This window comes from Rhinopithecus roxellana, chromosome 10 (assembly GCF_007565055.1).
Source record: "Rhinopithecus roxellana isolate Shanxi Qingling chromosome 10, ASM756505v1, whole genome shotgun sequence".
NCBI lineage: Eukaryota > Metazoa > Chordata > Mammalia > Primates > Cercopithecidae > Rhinopithecus > Rhinopithecus roxellana.
The window spans coordinates 84,924,209-84,944,406 of NC_044558.1; the positions used below are offsets into that span (position 1 = coordinate 84,924,209).

At 48.0% G+C, this 20,198-nt stretch overlaps 1 protein-coding gene across 1 annotated transcript; it reads right to left on the reverse strand.

Moving 5' to 3' along the window:
* Positions 1–1,394: 1,394 nt before the first annotated feature.
* Positions 1,395–14,661, reverse strand: UNC119B (unc-119 lipid binding chaperone B). Its single transcript, XM_030938399.1, has 5 exons — positions 14,384–14,661; positions 11,642–11,755; positions 8,273–8,384; positions 7,970–8,142; positions 1,395–5,150 (listed from the first exon to the last, which is right to left on the reverse strand). Exons 1-5 carry the CDS (start codon positions 14,625–14,627, stop codon positions 5,038–5,040), a joined length of 756 nt encoding a protein of 251 aa, XP_030794259.1. The 5' UTR covers positions 14,628–14,661; the 3' UTR covers positions 1,395–5,037.
* Between the last annotated feature and the right edge of the window lie 5,537 nt (positions 14,662–20,198).

Below are 20,198 nucleotides of genomic sequence, written 5' to 3' on the forward strand. Positions count from 1 at the left end.
ACTGATTTTACTTGTCCCATAAGGGTCTTCTCCTTTGCAAGTGTGATTCTGACTCCCATAGCCTCCTGGACACCACCCACGCCCTCCCAGGAACCCAAATATCCCTCCAACTGCCTTTCTTTCCCAATACTCAGCCAGTCAGGATGTTCCCAGCATTGACCTATTTGCCAAAAATTCTGTCTCTTCCTCTTGGAGGAAAGTGGAAACCTCGGTCACTACTTCCTAGAGGAAAGCCAATCAAAAGATGCAGCAAAGTCCTTAATGTGTTACCTTTTTAAATAATGCATTTAAAAGAATGCCTCTAAATTCTCAGTACTTTTAAAGTCAAATGAATGGCTCCCATTGGCAAATGCTCTAAGGGCTTCCTCACCTTTCAGTCATCCCACCTGGGCACCAGCCCTGGGTGGAAGAAACGATGAAAAAGCAGGAGAAAAGGGAGAAATGAGTGAGTTGTGTTTGTGAGCAAAGGCCAATAATTGCTTCAGTTGCCACAGAGCATCTAAATGAGACTCTTGAGAATTGTGACTGTAAATATGAATGTGAAATTTCATTTTAAAAGCATCCAAGTTTTCCAATAGAGACAGAATCAGATAGTGGTTGCAAGAGGCTAAGGTGGGAGAAGGCACCTGGCTGCAAACACAAGGAACTCAGGAACTTTCTAAATGGGTACGATGGAAATGTCCTATATCATGATTGTGATGGGTAATAAGAGTCTTCATTCATCAAAATGCATCAGTACCCTTAAGTGAGGTAAATTTTACTGTAAAGTATTCCTTATAAGCCTACCTTTATGGCCAGGCACAGTGGCTCACACCTGTAATCCCAGCACTTTGGGAGGCCGAGGCGGGTTGGTCACCTGAGGTCAGGAGTTCGAGACCAGCCTGGCCAACATGGGGAAACCCTGTCTCTACCAAAAATACAGAATAAGCCGGGTGTGGTGGCACATGCCTGTAACCCCAGCTACTTGGGATGCTGAGGCAGGAGAATAACTTGAACCCGAGAGGCGAAGGATGCAGTAAGCCACCACTGCACTCTTTTTGCCCAGGCTGGAGTGCGATGCTACCATCGTGCCATCACACTCCAGCCTGGGCAAAAAGAATGAAACACCATCTCAAAAAAAAAAAAAAAAAAAAAAAAAAGCCTACCTTTAAAATGTGCATGTAAACTTTCAATTTACAAAGCCACTCACCCTGGAAAAATACAAAGCAAAAATATTAAGCCTCAAGTCCAGTACAATTCCTCAATCACCCTAGAAGCCAGCTATACTCTAGTTAAACTACTTACAGAAGGGCCACATAATAGCCAAAGTAAGAGAAACCTGGAGGCCCCACCCGCCCCTGCTCCCCTCAGCAACACAAGTGGCCCAACAATCAGGAGACAGGATGAGGGAGAAGTACTGTGAAAATCTTTATTACTGTCTCTTGTGGCAAAATAACATTTTATACAAATAAGTCACCTAGTTTACTTTGGACACAGACAATAAAAACTGGAATGTGATTTTGGGGAAGCGGGAAGGAGGAGGAAGGACAGATCAGGTCACTAATGTTTCTTATATTCTGTAAAAAATAGATTTACAGGAAAAAAATAGACTTTCACAACTTCAATGACTTTACATGGTCCTTTGTAAAACAAGGGGTAAATCCACCTCCACCAAATTCTTCTTGAGGCTGAGATGTTCTGTGACATGGAATGTAACACAATGGTTCAATGATTAGGCTCCTACACTAGGTACAACAGCACCTTATGCCACAGGAATCCTCGTGCACTGGGGTGAGGAGTCAGTCCTGTGAATTTCAGGACACACTGTCCTCATCCCCAAACCTGGCATCACAGTGACAATGGCCATCAGAAGAAAGTGACTTTACAGAGGGGAAAAGAAGAGTATCCTGGACACGTACCGGTGGGGCAGGACACACTAAGGCAGGACTCACCCAGTTTGTACATTAGACACGGCCTATTAAATCCATTCCAGAAATGAGTTCCAGTTCAACTGAAAAAATAAACTGAAGATCGCCCAATCACTGCCATTTCACAAATTTCCAGTTTATGGTCAGCCCCAAATCACATTCTTCCACCCTATGTATTGGAAATCAAATGGCCCAAAGACTGACATGTCTTCAGGAAGTACATGCTTGAAAAATGTTTTCTCTGCAAAACAGTATTGGGCTAATACATAAGGAGACATACCCTACTTTAGCCCAAAACTTCTTTTACTTGTTATGTCCTGTTTACCTTTTAAAACATAAAATGAAATAAACTAGGATCTTCTTTGGAGAAGCTAGAAGGGCATTTTGGCCCAAAGGCTGTACAGGAAGAGGCTCTCTCTAGGAGATTGCAAGGCAAAGGAACAGAAGCAGGAAGGGCAGGCCCTGTGGCACCAGGTGGGCCTGCTACTCTGATGAAATGTGCTCCCAGCTCTTGATAGAGGGCAGGGTCTCCTATGCAGGTAGTTTTTTTGCCCCCTCCCATTGTATCACCCACAAGATAACTGCTATCAACAGTTCAGATTCCTTAATAACATGGCAGCCTGACTGGTTCTGTTACTTTCAGAGAAAGTACGCCTTGCAATTCTCTCCCCAACTCAAGTACAAAGGCTTGAATTTCAAACTCATACTGGTTAACATCCCAGAGTGGAATGCTTCTCAAGATTGCCTGAGCAGCTAGACACAGGCATCCACAGCCCCAGACAGAGAACACCAGACTTTCAGAAGCAGCAAAGCCCTGTCCTGCTGGGCATGGACCAAGCACTATCCGCACATGGTCTCCAGTGAGACTAAGGCAAGCTAACAAGGTAGAGGATACAGCACAACTCAAGCCAGACTGCCCACCTCCTCCTTCCTCTACATCCTCTTCCTAGCAAAAGCAAACACTGCAGATAAGAGATAGCCCACCAGTGTACTAGATACAGTCTGCCCAGGGGCACGTTCCAAGACACACTCTACTGAGCACAGCTCTGGGCAGCTCTAGAACCACATCCCAGATAATACTCAAATATCAAATAGTAGAAACTCTCCCACCTGGGCCTCTGTCAAAGAGAGAAGGGATTGTTGTTAAGCTTGACAGGAACATGCAAATCCTATTTGAGGAGCCACAATGAGAAACAAAAGGTGAGGAGACAGTGCTAACAGTGCTGGCATCTATCTGCCAATGAGGAGGTGGGAACAATGGCAATGCAGCTTTCCCCAGCAGCATAAGGGACAGAGCCACACGTAAGGCACCTGGATTTACAGTGGACGCCAGTTCTGAGAGTGGCCAGTCTGGTGATAAGGAACCCACTCCACAGGAGGCATGGTCTCTTCCCTCCCTCAGGGCTGAATCCAAGACCAGCACACAGGGGTAAGCTAGGACCTTCTCAGTGGGAAAGCTGCCAGCACGTGGCATCACCAAGACTCTGGCCTGGTACAAAGCACTGGGCCAAGGTTTGGGGCCACTTTCTCTAGGGCCCACACAGGGGGCAGCACTGGTGGTGGATGCACAGGAACTTCTGTGGCCACACACTGTCTTTTCTGTCCCTGGCCCCCATACAGCCTTTCTCCCAAGCACTTCGGGACACTCTCCTGTCACAGGTACTGTGACACCTCACAGTCACTTACCAGATACCTGGTCCTTTCCTAGTGACATCCTTCTACTGATGCTAATTGGACCCTGGCCACATCAATCATCTCATCAGAGGGTTTGTGGAGTCTGTCCACTAAGGGTCAAAAAAATCAGAGGGTTTGTGGAGTCTGTCACTAAGGGACAAAAGCAGCCCACAGATGTGCGGGTAAACTTTTTTGAGAACACATCACTCTGACAGGCCACCTCAGCCTATTTTACCCTTTCTGAACACCTAAAACAATTCTAACTAGCAGTATGAAGGATCAGACTGCATTACTTAACTCTGATCCACCAGGATAGTTCCAGAAACTACTTCAGTAGAAAGGTAGATAGGAAAACCCTCCTAAAAAAGAAATCTACAAAGAGCTTCGGAGCCAAATCCCCATCAAAAGCCGATCCTCCAGGCTGCACAGTGCAGAGAAAAGTCACATCTCTCCTTTAGAAAGCTGTTGCTGATTCGTAAGCATATCCTCCCAACGTAAGCCACATTAGCCCCAGGAAGCTGATTAATACTATCAGAAGTCTAACCGCATATCACATATGCTGGGAACACCACTGTCATTTTATAAAACCTTCCTAAAAGAAGTCTGGAAATAAAAAAACAAAATACAAGACCTGCTCTGGCCTCAAGAGATACTACTGTTCTGTGAGCAGAGCTGACACATTCTATTTCATGAGACTCAGAAGGGAGGAGCCAGGAGAGGCAGAGCAAGCTTGTCTGTCCTCCAAACTGAGAATAGAAGGTACTGCCAGGCTGAAACCTTGGTCTATTCCCAGGGTGGCTGGCTGAGACCCTGGAAGTCAGACAGAGCAGCAGCCTCTCCACAAAGTAGATCCTTCAGCTTGGGAGCATCATTCATTCCCTGGTGCCTCCACTCTTGGCACCTCTCCTCCCTCCCCACCCTTTCAAGTTTCTTCCAGTTGGTTTAAGACTTCACACAGACCGAGGGCAGACTGCACTGATGGCAATGCCAGAGGTGAGAGGAGGAGCTACCTGGAAGAGGCCTACCTTTCCACTTCCCAGAGCACTCAGGAACCTTAAAAGCTGCTGAACTTCTGGTGGGCCTGGACGGAGCCTTCTCACCAGGCACAGCTATGCCTGGAGACACAAAGGCTTGTCAAGACAACCAACAGGCAGCCAGACTACAGGAAAATAAACTTTTTTATCTGGATTCCAGGAGCCTTATCCTAACCTTTTACTTTACTATAGTACCTCTGCAACCTAAGGGGCAGGAAAAAAAAAAAGGGAAGAAAAAATACTGGGGAAGAAAACACAGCACAGTTTGGCAGCTCCTTTGGCGCACAGGAAACTGCCACCCCAGCCTTGGCTTCCTGGGGCCAGGTTCCAGATGTGTGTTGACAAATTGCAGCTTCAATCGCCTCCATGTGCCAGATCTTGTGGCCGCGGCAAAGCACCTCCCGTATCTACTACTGCAGCATTTACTGGCCTCCATTATAGGCATAATCAGCCTTGTTGTGCATTATCAGCTTGTTGTCAACAAAGTAGAAGCTGTCAGAGCGGGTCTCGTAAGGATTTTCAATCATCAGACGAACTGCAAGTCAGGCAAAGGGGGAAAAAAAAGCAAAGAATTATGTTTGAGTCTGCCCCACAGGGTAGGTGGGAGAAAACTTTGTATCCCCTCCAAAATAAGCCAGCGCTTCAGAGTATACTCTGCCAGAATAATGATGAGGTCAGAACACAGGGAGGCAGTCCTTGACAGCTGGAGAGACCACAGAGGCCCCCAAACTGAACATGATCTCCATTTCAATGTAAGGATGCAGTCAACTCTCCACCATGGCCTCGTCTGTCATCTCCAGCCTGGATTCTTCAGCCAAGATACCAGGGAAATGTGTTCACCCTCTTCCCAACATGGATCCCACCAACCTATTTACTCAGGGCTCTCAGCTGACCAAAGTCAGCCCTGGCCTCTGGTCAGTGGCTCACCTCTAGACATTCCAGTCCAAATTCAGAAATCTGAGCCTCACTGTGCCCACCTCTACACACACCCCTGACAACCCAAGGAATCCTAAGTGGGAATGAGTGCAAGGAACACAGGGCAGGGAGCCTTCTCTGTAGACCTTTTGGGTATCAACTCGCAAATGATCCAGCAATGGGTCTGCCTGTCTTGGGATCTAAAGTTTTGTTTGTTCAAGCAACTGCCCAGACCTCTTTAACCATACTGGAAAGATAATTAACAGTCACTACCTCTTATCAGTTGTGAGTTAATGATTACATGCCATTTTGAGTCTTTAACCATACTGGAGAGTAAAGATAATACTACCTCTGATCAGTTGTGAGTTAATGATTACATGCCATTCAGAGTCCCCTGGAGGAAGTGCTGTTGCTCACCACAGTTCTCAAAAAGTGAAACTGATTTTTTAAAGTTCTTTGAACCCACCAATGCCAAAACTACTTGGTTTATATGCAGAATATTGCCCTCCAGGCTGATTTGGCTTCATGGGTAAAACTTATCACTATACATCATCTTTTCTTGCAAGTATCTACATATTCCAGCCAGCTTGGGAGGAGGGGTTCAAGTCTGAATCAGATGCTGTCGTCAACACCCTGCCCCACATCTCAGCAATCCTGATGTTACCTGGGAACTGCACTGCCACACGAGTAAAGGGTATCTGGTTTTCAGAATATGACAATTCCTAAGGACCTGGGATTCTGAGAAGAACAATCAGTGATGCCGACAAAGCAACTTAAGGCATCATTAGTCACAAGATTCCATTCACACCCTATAAATGCCTTGATTTTTCCCTACGTATTCACAAAGGATGTGGTCCTGAGGTGGGTAGGCCAAAGTCGCAGAAACTGACAAGGCCTGTTCTTTCTCTCGTTTGGTCCCCATCTTCCCTTGCCGAGGCTACAGGGCAGCAGCCTTCTCCCTCTGGTGCTCTCCCCAGGTTTAGGCCACTCTTCCTCAGACAGTACTTCCACCACCTTACTCCTGCCCCAAAATCTGCAACAGCCCCATTCCCTCCTGCTAGATCTATCTCAACACTTTATCCAATCAACTCTCTATCCTGCAGGGAATGGAAAAGAAGTCCTCAGGCCTTGATTCTATTTAGCCTGCAGTTTCACATCTAGCTCTGATTAAGAAAAAAGGGAAGGGCCAATGACTAAAACAATGGAAAACCATGACTAACGGTGCACAGGAGAGGTGCTTTATCTGATCAGAGTCCCAGGGATGGTCACAGGCCTCCTTTTATCTCCCTTAGGCACTGTCTTCCCACAGGAGGCATCTAAAAGGATGGCCTGTAATATTAAAACCTTCGGGCTGGCCGGGCGCAGGCACAGTGGCTCATGCCTGTAATCCCAGCACTTTGGGAGGCCAAGGCGGGTGGATCACGAGGTCAGGAGATCGGGACCGTACTGGCTAACATGGTGAAACCCCATCTCTGCTAAAAATACAAAAAATTAGCCGGGCATAGTGGTGGGCACCTGTAGTCCCAGCTACTCAGGAGGCTGAGGCAGGAGAATGGCATGAACCCAGGAGGCAGAGCTTACAATGAGCCGAGATTGCGCCACTGTACTCCAGCCTGGGCGTCAAGATCAAGACTCCATCTCAAAACAAAAAAAAAAAAGAAAAACCTTCAGGCCTAGCACAGTGGCTCACGCCTGTAATCCCCAGAACTTTGGGAGGCCGAGGCAGGCGGATCACGAGGTCAGGAGTTCGAGACCAGCTTGGCTAACATGGTGAAACCCCGTCTCTACAAAAAATTAGCCGGGCATGGTGGCAGGCACCTGTAATCCCAGCTACTCGAGAGGCTGAGGCAAGAGAATCACCTGAACCCAGGAGGCGGAGGATGCAGTGAGCCAAGACTGCGCCACTGCACTCCAGCCTGGGCGATAGGGCAAGGGGGCGGTGGCTCATACCTGTAATCCCAGCATTTTGGGAGGCCGAGGTGGGTGGATCATGAGGTCAAGAGTTTGAGACCAGCCTGGCCAACATGGTGAAAATCCGTCTCTACTGAAAATACAAAAACTAGCCAGGTGTGGTATAATCCCAGCTACTCAGGAGGCTGAGGCAGGAGAATCGCTTGAACCTGGGAGACGGAGGTTGCAGTGAGCCGAGATTATGCCACTGCACTCCAGCCTGGGCGACAGAGCAAGACTCTCTGTCTCGGGGGAAGAAAAAAAACAAAAACAAACAAACCCTTCATTGCTCCCATATGGGGCCGAGTTAGAGTTTGGAACAGGAGCCAGGAGCAATAGGAAATGAGAAGCCTGAAGTCAAATGACTAGATACGCATCATGTCAGCACTGCCATGAGACAAAGCCAGGGCGCTGGACCAGATGGGTTTCAAGGTTTGTTCCTTGTAGCCCTCAGAATCTAGAGTGCTGTAAGAGTCAGGGGATACATACTGACATCCTCCGAAAGCTGGGGAAACTCATAGATATGTTCACAAGTGTTCCTACTGCTGGGGATGCAGAAGCCAAAATCAAAGTCAAAGTTTTTCAGCAAGTGTTCCCGGAAATAGTGCCGTTCGATCATCCGGAAGTTTGACACAGGTTTGTCTCCCACTGTGAACTCCACCCTGGAAAATAAATCTCTGTAAGCCTGACTTTGCCTCCTCCCTCCTCTAAAGCCATCCCAAAACCCAACAGAAAACACTCTTCTCTGTGAACAAACAGAACATTCTTCCCTCAAGTAGTAATGGTACTCACGTAGCCCCGACTGTCCGGAGGCGGAGAAATGCCGGTGTGAACTGATAGCGGACAAAACGTCCTGCGCTGATGTCCACGTCTCCACCTCCCTCCTCCTCATCCTCCTCCTGGTCTGAAAGAGCACAGAATCTTCAGTGCACCATCTCAGCATTCTCAATCCAAGAGTTCCATCACCAGTCCCAACATCACAATGGCAACCAGTTCCCAGTAATCACACCAACAAGAAGAATGGCCAGTGTTTACTGCTCACTTGCTATATGGCAGGACGCTTGCTATAGGGCAGGCTCCTCCCCTCACAACAACCCTGTGAGGTGTTACTGTCTCCATTTTACAGATCAGGAAGCTCAAGTTCAGAGAAGTCAAGTAATATGTCCAAAGTCCCTCAAGCAGTAAGAGGGGGGAACAAGGATTTGAATCCAGCTCCCTCTGACTCAAGGCCTATTCTTCAACACTAAGCGATTAGCCTTTTTTAATAGTTTGAGAGCTTACACCATATCCTAAGGGTGAAGCCTGAAACACAAGCTGGGAAATGGGCCCCTGACATGGTCTATATTATACAGCCTAGGTCTGTAGCTAAACAAGTTGAAGCGCTAGCACCAACCTAAAAGAATGAGGCTACAAAAGTTGACACTTATCAAGAAAGTTATTTCAATGAATACAGAAATTTCTGACAGGCTGCAAAGATAAACCACTAAAAATACTTTTGCTATTTAAATAGGAGACATCGACCTACAGCCTTGAGATACTATAGTTCCTTAACTGATGTCTACTTCTAGGTCATACCAGGCCTAACCCTTTGACCACCTGGGAAAGGGTGAAGCAGATGTGGGGGCCTCCGCCTCTACAAAGTTAATGCTGGTCTCCGGCCTAGTCCACTCCTGAACCCAGGAGATGAAAGATTTGTAAAATTAATCAGAGGGCTGGGCGCAGTGGCTCACGCCTGTAATCCCAGCACTTTCAGAGACCGAGGCGGGTGGATCCCCTGAGGTCAGAAGTTTGAGACCAGCCTGACCAACATGGAGAAACCCTGTCTCTACAAAAAATACAAAATTAGCCGGGCGTGGTGGTGCATGCCTGTAATCCCTGCTACTCGGAAGGCTGAGACAGGAGAATCGCTTGAACCCGTGAGACGGAGGTTGCAGTGAGCCAAGATTGCGCCATTGCACCCTAACCTGGGCAACAAGAGTGAAACACCGTCTCAAAAAAAAAGAATCAGAGAATAAGCATTCTAATTCTAATGTGAATAGGAGTTAGTACCCCCCAGTGTCCAGTGAGGACATTTTCTCCAGGTCTAAGCCGTACATGGGTACAACATAAGAGAAGTCTTTTTCAGCATCAAACATCTCTGCCTTTGACAAGCCCAAGAGCAACTGGGCAACCAGGCTGAGTAGGGGTTCAACCCCAGAGACTCTAAAACCCCGGCTCCAACAATGTCATTCAGAGAGAGTTAGAGCAAATCTTGGGGATTCAAATTCATCAGAACAAGTGCTGCAGAAAGGTACTGATTCAGTGTGAGGATATTCTATTGTTTATATTTACTGCTTTATTTTAAGATAGGGTCTCACTCTGTTGCCTTCGCTGGAGTGCAACAAAGTGATCACAGCTCACTGCAGCCTTGATCTCCCAGGCTCAAGCTATCCTTCCACCTCAGCCTCCTGAGTAGCTGGGACCACAGGCGTGTGCCACCACGCCTGGCTAATTTTTTTGTACTTTGTACAGATAGGGTTTCACCGTGTTGCCCAGGCTGGTCTCAAACTCCTGGGGCTCAAGTGATCCGCCTGCCTCAGCCTCCCGAAGTGCTGGGATTACAGGTGTAAGCCACCGCACCCAGCCTCAATGTGGGGAATATTCCAAGTGAATCAAGATCCTTAAATGTAAAAACTAAAGAGACTGAAAACCAAGATACTTTACAGTATCTTTAGCTGACCTTCTTGAAACAGTTCTGTCTTATACTGAAATGACAACTGAGTCTAATCCAAAACCACATACCTGTAGTAGGCCTGGAGTCCTTGAAATGTCCCAGGTACTGTGATATGTGGCTTAGGGATGAGAACACCATAGACCCAGGAAGCTAGCTGGTCTTGATGTGACCATCCCAATAAAAAACCACCCATGAGCAACCAGGCGCAGTGGCGCACGCCTATAATCCCAGCACTTTGGGAGACCAAAGCAGGTGAATCACAAGGTCAGGGGTTCAATACCAGCCTGACCAACATGGTGAAATCTTGTCTCTACTAAAAATACAAAAAGTAGCTAGGCGTGGTGGCAGGCACCTGTATTCTCAGCTACTTGGAAGGCTGAGGCAGGAGAATCTCTTGAACCAAGGAGGCGGAGGTTCCAGTGAGCCAAGATCATGCCACTGCACTCCAGCCTGGGTGATAGAGAAAGACTCTGTCTCAAAACAACACACAAAAAAAACCCCACAAAACAACAACAACAACAACAACAACAACAACTACCCATGAACTTGAGCATTTAGGTGCCTTGGTCAGTATTAGATTATGATAGCATAAATACCACCAGGTAGGGGTGAAATTGGGGCCTTATCAAATTTGCAGGCTCTAAGTAGCAAATCAGATGAGAAACACTGCAAAGTAAGTTTAGAAACCACACTGATACTATGAGTATCTGTACCAGTATTCTAACAAATGACTAACTCCAGGGGGCGCTAAACCTCCAGTGAGGTGCTCCAAAGGCTCTGTGGTCTCTTGGATAGAATGAATAACCCCCACACTTTTTATCACAAGCACAGGAAGCAGCTATCAGAGGCTAATTTAAGGAACCCCAAGTAGTTGAGTTCCTGGGTCTGTTCTTCCAGAAAATGGTTGAGATTAAAATCCAAAACAGGTCTGGGAAATCCAAGGCACTACGTAAAGGAGAGTGAGAAGATGGCTCAAACTGCCTCGTGTCTGGACCAGAATCCTCCCTATCATCCTCCAAGAGGGCTCTAAGCTCAGGTGAGTTTTCCTCATTATAGTTTAATTTCAAGGATTCCTTTCCCAACTGGAAGCAACATAAGATGAACCAGCACAGGGCCTTAGGAAAGTGCCGCTTGGGAATTCTAGGCCTCAGATGCTTCACTGTAAAATGAAGATAACAGTAATTCCTCACAGAAGTGTGAGGATTACATACACTGATGTGCATAAAGATGTGGAACACAGTGACCAGCATAGAATAGACATTCAACAAACATCAGCCTCTGAACACAGCTTCAAACCACCATGCCTGGCAGGCCAGGCCACGGGAAGAGGTCACAGAAGAGGGACACACTGGAGTCCAAGAAACAGGATGCAGTGGCACACCAAGATTTGAGTTTCAAAGACCTTTGGCTCAAAACTGTCTACTGGTCACTACAACGTTGAGGCCTACCTGAAACGCAAGGTTTGGCAATCTCAAAAAGTACTGTCCCTGTCTCCAAATCTCGAATTTTGAAGCGGGTGAAATCAATACTGTAGATGTTGTCTTCGGGTTTACATAAATAATCTGAAAACGAGAGAGAAACCAACACTGTTAAATAATCCTCCAAAACTACCATTTATTTAATTCTCAAGTTTTGAAGCAAACTCAGATTTTTTCTTACACAATACACTTAAAATACTCCCAAAAATTTTGTCATGTGTTATCACCAGCAGAAGTTGTATGGACAGAAATAGGGGATCCAACAAAGAAAAAAAAGAACAAGGACTTGCTTTGGATGAAAAATGACAAAACTTTTAGAAACTAGGATAGAAAAGTGGATTTCTTTGGAAACACCTAAAAATCTTTCATTATCTATCAAGTTGGATGTCACAACAGGGCAGAGAACTTTTTATAGAATTCCAATCTAAGACATTTAAACCGACTTAGCGGATAATACAATGCTAGTTTGCCAACTGTCAGTGTAAAAAAGCCGAGATCAGCAAACTTTTCTGTAAAGAGCCAGATTTGAAATAATTAAGCTTTGCCGCCACATGGTCTCTGTCACAACCATTCAACTCTATTATTGTAGCCACAAAAGCATCCAGACAATACGCAAATGAATGAATGTGGCTATATTCCAGTAAAACTGTATTTATGGACACTGAAATATGAATTTTACATAACCACGTGTCTCAAGATTTTAAAGTTTTTTTCAACCATTTAAAAATGTACAAACCATTCTTAGTTTGTGGGTTACACAAAATCATACAGTAGACCATACATATTATACATATCCAGGCAAGAGGATACATCTGCCGGTGAAGGCATTAGGCCCAAATGACTAGAACCTGAGCAGCAAATTCGAATAATTCTAATCACAGCAAATTTCATTGATTTCTTTCTAGGATTATTCCGGATAGCACCTTCTCCACAACTCATTTTGATACTTGATCTTTTATTGAGTTAGTTGTTTTCGTGTTTTACAAGTTGTCTCTTTAGTAAGATGGCAAACTTGACAACTACTGATTATTCTGTAACTGCTAAAAAGGCTAACATCGGCTTTGGACCCTTAGAGGGTACTCAAATATCTGCTGGACAGAATGAACAAGACGTTAAGCAGAGTAACAAAGAGGTTGCCAGGCTCTCTCTAAGAAGCTGCACAGGTGGGTTTGGACAATGAGCAACAATCCCAAGCCCCCAGATAGGATCTGAGTGCCCACTGAGAATCCTGCTTAGGGCCAGGCACAGAATACCCTAACTCACTTGGGTGGCAAGAGAGGGCATGAGGTTACCAAGACCAGGTGCTGAGCATGTGTGTACTTTCAGAGCCCCAAATGAAAACTGGTTCAGAAAAAAAGCAGCTTTTTCACACAGTTTCAATAAAACTAGCAGGGATGTCTAAATAGCAAGAATGTCTAAAGATACACTCAGGCCTGCTAAAGACAGTCCCAACCCAAACAGTGTTGGGAAATGGGGGCATCCAAATATCTAGAATCAAATTAAAACTCTTTTAGGAGATGGAAATTCCCTTTCGCAGGGTGGACCAAGGCCCACTCCCCACAAACTTCCATTCCCAAATTACTAGAGCTGCCATCAGCAATCTGAGGTGAACCTGAACAGCCCTGGGCTGCCTGCTGTAGCAGTTCAGCAGACACCATGGCAGCCTTCCATCCATCCAGGGAATGCTGCTGCTGCCACAGGGTTAGGAGACTGCAAGCCAGGAGTGATGGGCAGGCCAAGATGGGCCTAACCAGGTGAGTGCACACTCCTGCAGGGAAAACAGCAGTAAGAGAAAAGACGTCAAGTCAGGGACTGACTTGGGAAAAAGGGAGATCACCAGATCACCCAGAGCAGGGACTGGGCAACATTTTTCTTCCCACCCATCCTCCCATCAACGAAGAAGCTTAGGATGGCTGCCTTTTGTGCAGGAAACGCAATTCTGAAACCCTGAAATCATTCTTAATTCAAGAGAATGTCAAAAGCAGGATTCACACGTCGGAGTTTGTACACACACTGAAACTTTATTTTTGTTTTAATGTGGCACAGTTTTAAATGAGCAGGAAATGCCACGGCTATGTGTCTGAGGAAAAACCCACCTGCACACTACGGGGCAACGCTCCGGACCCAAAGCGGGAGGGAAGCCCGGCAGGCTGCAATGGGGGAGGGCTGCAATGGGGGAGGGCTGCAATGGGGGAGGGCTGCAATGGGGGAGGGCTGCAATGGGGGAGGGCTGCAATGGGGGAGGGCTGCAATGGGGCCGGCGGAGGAAGCAGGTAAGGCTTCTGGCCTGCCAGAGGGCTGGGGGCGCCCGGCTGAGCGGTAACTTCACTGATGGCCGGGGGTTCCAGGCTGAGGGTCCAAGGGCCCATTTATGAGGGGACCTCGGCCCCCGGCCGGCTCAGGAGGGTCCAGTTCCGCTGAACGGGGCCCTCTACCCAAACAGGTCCGGCAGAGCTGGGGAGCCGACCGGCCGAGGGGCATCCTAGCGTGGCCGGACTCACAGGAATGAGGTCAAGCCCAGGAGAGTCCTTCCCCACCAGAGCAACGTGACCAGGGAGGGGCAGAGCCCGGCCGGCGGGGCAGCGGGAAGTGCAGCCCGGCCGGCCAAGGGGGTCTGGGGGTACCCGCGAGCTGGTCGAGTGGCCGGGTCCGCTGAAGGCTCCGGGAGCCGGGCACGGCGCGAGGGGAGGGCGCGGCCCGCGCGGCACTCACTCTCGGTGACACGGCTGAGGCGCAGGACGTGCTCGGGCCGGATGGTGTCCAGCGCCAGCAGCTCCTGCTCCGTGACCGCTGCCCCGACGCCGTCGTCGGCCGCGTGGTGGGGCGCCTGCCGCCGCGCCTTCAGACGGTTCAGGACGCCGCCGCCCGCTTTTTTCTTCTCCTCCTTGCCAGCCACCAGCCCCCCGGGCCCAGCCGCCGAAGCCGCGGCCGCAGCCTTCGGGTTAGACCCGCTCATCGCTCCGCAGCCAAGATGGCCGCCGCCTCCACAGCGCGGTAACTATGGAGAGCGGGGGCGGGGCCCGGGGCCGGGGCCCGGGGCCCGGGGCCGGGCGGGGAGGGGGCGGGGCCCGGGGGCCGGGCGGGGAGGGGGCGGGGCGGGGAGGGGGCGGGAGCGGGGGCCCGGTGGGCGGTGGTATTCCCTTTCGCACAGGGTGGACCAAGGCCCACTCCTCCCAAACTTCCATCCCCAGATAACTAGAGCTGCCATCAGCAACCTGAGGTGCACGTGAGCAGCCCTGGGCTGACTCCTATAGCAATTCAGCAGACGACACCAAGGCAGCCTTTGATCCATTCAGGGAATGCTGCTGCTGCCGCCACAGGGTTGGGAGACTGCAGGCCAGGAGTGATGGGCAAGCCAACATAGGCCTAACAAGGTGACTGCACACTCCTGCGGGGCCCAGGGGGCGGTGCTGCGGGTACCGCCCCAACTTTGGTCCTGCCAGGTGGAGGGCCTAGGGGTGGCTGGAGCCTTAGCACCCCCACTCCCCATCAGGCCCCCAAGGTCGTCCACGATGTTTAAATATATATGTTACGGTCAAATGAATTTACGTTATATAAACTTCCCTCCTACTCATCCTCCTCCTGGTCTGAAAGAGCACACAGCATCTTCAGTGCACCATCTCGGCATTCTCAATCCAAGAGTTCCATCACCAGTCCCAACATCACAATGGCAACCAGTTCCCAGTAATCACACCAACAAGAAGAATGGCCAGTGTTTACTGCTCACTTGCTATATGGCAGGACACTTGCTATAGGGCAGGCTCCTCCCCTCACAACAACCTTGTGAGGTGTTACTGTCTCCATTTTACAGATCAGGAAGCTCAAGTTCAGAGAAGTCAAGTAATATGTCCAAAGTCCCTCAAGCAGTAAGAGGAGGGAACAAGGATTTGAATCCAGGTCCATCTGACCCAAGGCCTGTTCTTCAACACTAAACTATTAGTGGACAATGCATCTTGAGAAAATGTTTATTAATATATTTAGCATAGAAGGTAAGTTAAAGCAGTGCTTGTTTTGCAAAGGCAGTTTCAAAACAAACTTTCCAATGAGATTGCCATCCGTAAGCCCCACTGTGCCAGGTCCTAGGCTAGACATTGGGCTAGGCTGTACAGGAGATGTAAGAGTGAGGGCAGGGATTGGGTCTGCCTCACCCCTGAATTCCCAGCAGTTCAGCTAATGCCTGACAAGTGGTAGGTGCTCAGTAATGACTGAATGAGAGCCTGAACAGTATCCCACTATGGAGGAGCTCCCACTTTTGTTAGAGAAGACTGTGAAGTACACAATTCATTATGTGACCCTTCCTCTTCACAAGGCAGGTTAGTATGAACTGGAAGACAAACTAGACTCACTGACTGCACTAAGCGATGCAGCAAAGGTGCTAGGAGAACACACAGGAGTGGTTTATACTGACCTGGCTGTAACAGCCTGAGGGCTTGGGAAGGTTTCGCAGAGGCAACATCTACACTGAGTTTTGGAAGTTAGCCATGACCTCACCAGTTGGCCAGAAGTGTGTCAACAGGGGGTTATGGTCTACCCTCTTCCACCCCAAGGGGCTCCTTCTCTAGGGATTCTAGATCTGTGCTGTTCTGTGTTGGAGGCCTGGGCCTGATGGATGCAGTGTGTCTGCTAGGTCTGACATCACCTCTCAGCTAGGCTAGAGTAAAATTGCAACCCTCCCCCAGAGCCTCCTGACGTTCTAGCCAGGCCTTCCTTGCTGAATCCCTCTCACCAAAGCCACCAAGACAGGCATCTCTTGGTTCCTGGACAAAGTCCACACTTGACCCCACCCCAGCTGCCCAACTGGGTGGCACAGTGTGTGGCCAAGTTCCTACCCAAATGCTGTACTGTCTTTGAGAGATTAGCATATGGTGGCATTTAACTAACTGTTCAGGGAGACTTTAATAAATGTGTACAAAGAATTAAAGTCTTTCCTTTTGCAAACAACTCTTGTTAAACCACTCAACAGAGTGGTTACTGAAGAATTTCCAGAACTTTTAATATGCTCCTTGATTGTGAATGACCAAGAGGGTGGTTTAGCATGTGGCCATTTCCCATATACTTGTTTATGGAAACGTTGTTCTCATAGCACCAAGATTAGTTACTTGGACCCTGGCTTTTCTCTTTCTAGGGATGATGGCAAATGTAACCTCCTCACCTGCAATTCCACATCCAGGAATATACCCTACACGTACACACAGAGATTTATAATATTGACAAATTTCAATACATTACATTTGTATCCATTCATGTTACATAGAACTGTTTTTAAAAAATGAGATATATATATATATATGTATGGAAAGATCTCAAACATATACTAAGTGGGGCAAAAAGCAAGGCACAGAATCCTATTTATTTATTTATTTATTTAAGACAGGGTCTCGGCCGAGCACGGTGGCTCACGCCTGCAATCCCAGCACTTTGGGAGGCCGAGGCGGGCGGATCACGAGGTCAGGAGATCGAGACCATCCTGGCTAACACGGTGAAACCCCGTCTCTAGTAAAAATACAAAAAAATCAGCCGGGTGTGGTGGCGGGCGCCTGTAGTCCCAGCTCCTCGGGAGGCTGAGGCAGGAGAATGGCGTGTACCTGGGAGGCGATGGAGCTTGCAGTGAGCAGAGATCGCGCCACTGCACTCCAGCCTGAGAGACAGAGCGAGACTCCGTCTCAAAAAAAAAAAAAAAAAAACAGACAGGGTCTCACTCTTGTCACCCAGGCTGGAGTGCAGTGGCACAATCACAGCTCACTGCATCCAGCCGAGAATCCCATTTATTTAACATAAAAAGTATATAAATATTTAGATGTGGGCTGAGTGTGGCGGCTCATGCCTGTAATCCCAGCACTTTGGGAGGCCAAGGTAAGCAGATTGCTTGAGCCCAGGAGTTCGAGACCAGCCTGGGCAACATGGCAAAACCCCGTCGCTACTAAAAATACAAAAATTAGCTGGGCGTGGTGGTGCATTCCAGTAGTCCCAGCTACTCAGGAGGCTGAGGTGGGAGAATCACCAGAGCCCAGGAAGTCGAGGCTGTGTGAGCTGTGATCACACCACTGCACTTTAGTCTGGGCCATGGGAGTCAGACCATCTCAAAAAAAAAAAAAAAAAAACTAGACAGATAGACAGAGATATAGATATAAATATGTATTTGTAATTGTAAAGGAAGAGGTCTGGATATACATTAAACATTAACCTTGATTACCTCTGGGGAGGAGAGTATCAGAAGAAGCTAAAGGAAATATATTCACTTTTGACATATTTAGAACTACTTCTGTACTGTTTTCTTCTGTACTGTTTTATCTCAAGCATATAATCATGGGCTGCTTGTATACTTTTTTTTTTTTTTTTGAGACAGAGTCTTACTCTGTCACCTAGGCTGGAGTGCAGTGGCGCAATCTCGGCTCACTGCAAGCTCCACCTCCCAGGTTCGCGCCATTCTCCTGTCTCAGCCTCCCAAGTAGCTGGGACTATAGGCACCCGCCACCATGCCCAGCTAATTTTTTGTATTTTTAGTAGAGACGGGGTTTCACCGTGTTAGCCAGGATGGTCTCAATCTCCTGACCTCGTGATCCGCCCGCCTCAGCCTCCCAAAGTGCTAGGATTATAGGCTTGAGCCACCGCGCCTGGCCTTGTGTACTTTTTTAAAAAGAAAATACCAGCCAGGTGCAGTGGCTCACGGCTATAATCCCAGCACTTTGGGAGGCCGAGGCGGGCAGATCACAAGATCGGTAGTTCGAGACCAGCCTGACCAATATGGTAAAACTCCGTCTCTACTAAAAATACAAAAATTAGCCAGGCGTGGTGGCACACGCCTATAGTCCTGGCTACTCGGGAGGCTGAGGCAGGAGAATTGCTTGAACCTGGGAGGCGGAGGTTGCAGTAAGCTGAGATCACGCCACTGCACTCCAGCCTGGCAACAGAGCAAGACTCTGTCTCAAAAAGAAAAAAAAGAAAGAATGAAAAAAGAAAATACCTTTGGATCTGTGTCTGGAAGGCAAACTCTATGCCAAAGTTGTCTTACTTCCTTTTAAAATTTAAAAGCAACCTCAAACTTAATCATTTTTTTTTTTTTTTTTTCTGACGGGTCTCACTCTGTCGCCCGGGCTGGAGTGCAGTGGCGCAATCTCAGCTTACTGCAACCTCCACCTCCTGGGTTCAAGCGATTCTCCTGCCTCTTCATCCCAAGTAGCTAGGATTACAGGCATGCGCCACCATACCCAGCTCATTTTTGTATTTTTAGTAGAGACAGGGTTTTACCATGTTGGACAGGCTGGTCTCAATCTTCTGACCTTGTGATCACCTGCCTTGGCCTCCCAAAGTGTTGGGATTACAGATGTGAGCCACCGCACCTGGCCTTTTTTTTTTTAATTTAATTTAATTAATTAATTAATTTATTTATTTATTTAAGACAGAGTCTCACTCTGTCACCCAGGCTGGAGTACAGTGGCACAATCTCGGCTCACTGCAACCTCTACCTCCCAGGTTTAAGTGATTCTCCTGCCTCAGCCTCCCGATTAGCTGGGATTACAGGTGCCCACCAGCACACCTAGCTTATTTTTGTATTTTTAGTAGAGACGGTGTTTCACCATGTTGGTCAGGCTTGCCTCGAACTCCTGACCTCAGGTGATCCACCTGCCTCGGCCTCCCAAAGTGCTGGGATTACAGGCGTGAGCCACCACGGCTAGCTTTTTTTTTTTTTTTTTTAATTAAATACTGCCACGTGAGTCAGAACTTGTACTCTCTCTGGGCACTACCTATGAATTTTGGTTAAAAGGAATAGACGGGCTGGGCACAGTGGCTCATACCTGTAATACCAACACTTTGGGAGGCCAAGGTCAGAGGATCACTTGAGGCCAGGAGTTCGAGGGGTGACAGAGTGAGATTGTAAGAAAGCGGGGGTGGGGGAGGGTGGGGGGGGAGAGGGGCGGTGTGGGGAAAGGAATGAAATAAGAAAAGAAGGAAATAAAGAAAGAAAGGAAAGGTAAAGGGAAGAAAATATAAATAATTTCTTTTTTTTTTTTTTTTTTTGAGACGGAGTCTCACTCAGTCGCCCAGGCTGGAGTACAGTGGCGCGATCTCAGCTCACTGCAAGCTCCGCCTCCCGGGTTTACACCATTCTCCTGCCTCAGCCTCCCGAGTAGCTGGGACTACAGGCGCCCGCCGCCACGCCCGGCTAATTTTTTGTATTTTTAGTAGAGACGGGGTTTCACCGTGTTAGCCAGGATGGTCTCGATCTCCCGACCTCGTGAGCTGCCCGCCTCGGCCTCCCAAAGTGCTGGGATTGCAGGCGTGAGCCACCGCGCCCGGCCTATAATTTCATTTTTTAAAGGGATAGGAAAAATTAGGGGTGTAACCTCCAATCTGTCTTTCCACATCAAATTTTTTGAGGTGTGGGGAAAGGCTCTTTTAAAATGTCTTTTGAAAATTACATATACTCACACTTTATTTGGGGGAAGAAGGAAAACAGAGGACTACAGCATTAAATAGTAATCCCGACACCAAAAGCAGAAGGGCCAGCCTTCCTTTCCCCCCAGCT

Excerpts from the sequence above, each read along its gene's own strand:
- UNC119B (XM_030938399.1), bottom strand. The coding sequence starts at position 14,627 with ATGAGCGGGTCTAACCCGAAGGCTGCGGCCGCGGCTTCGGCGGCTGGG. Across the intron at positions 8,385-11,641 it reads TGCCAAACCTTGCGTTTCAG|ACCAGGAGGAGGATGAGGAG; the intron begins GTAGGCCTCAAC and ends GTGCTCTTTCAG. Across the intron at positions 5,151-7,969 it reads CCAGCTTTCGGAGGATGTCA|TTCGTCTGATGATTGAAAAT; the intron begins GTATGTATCCCC and ends CCTGACTTGCAG.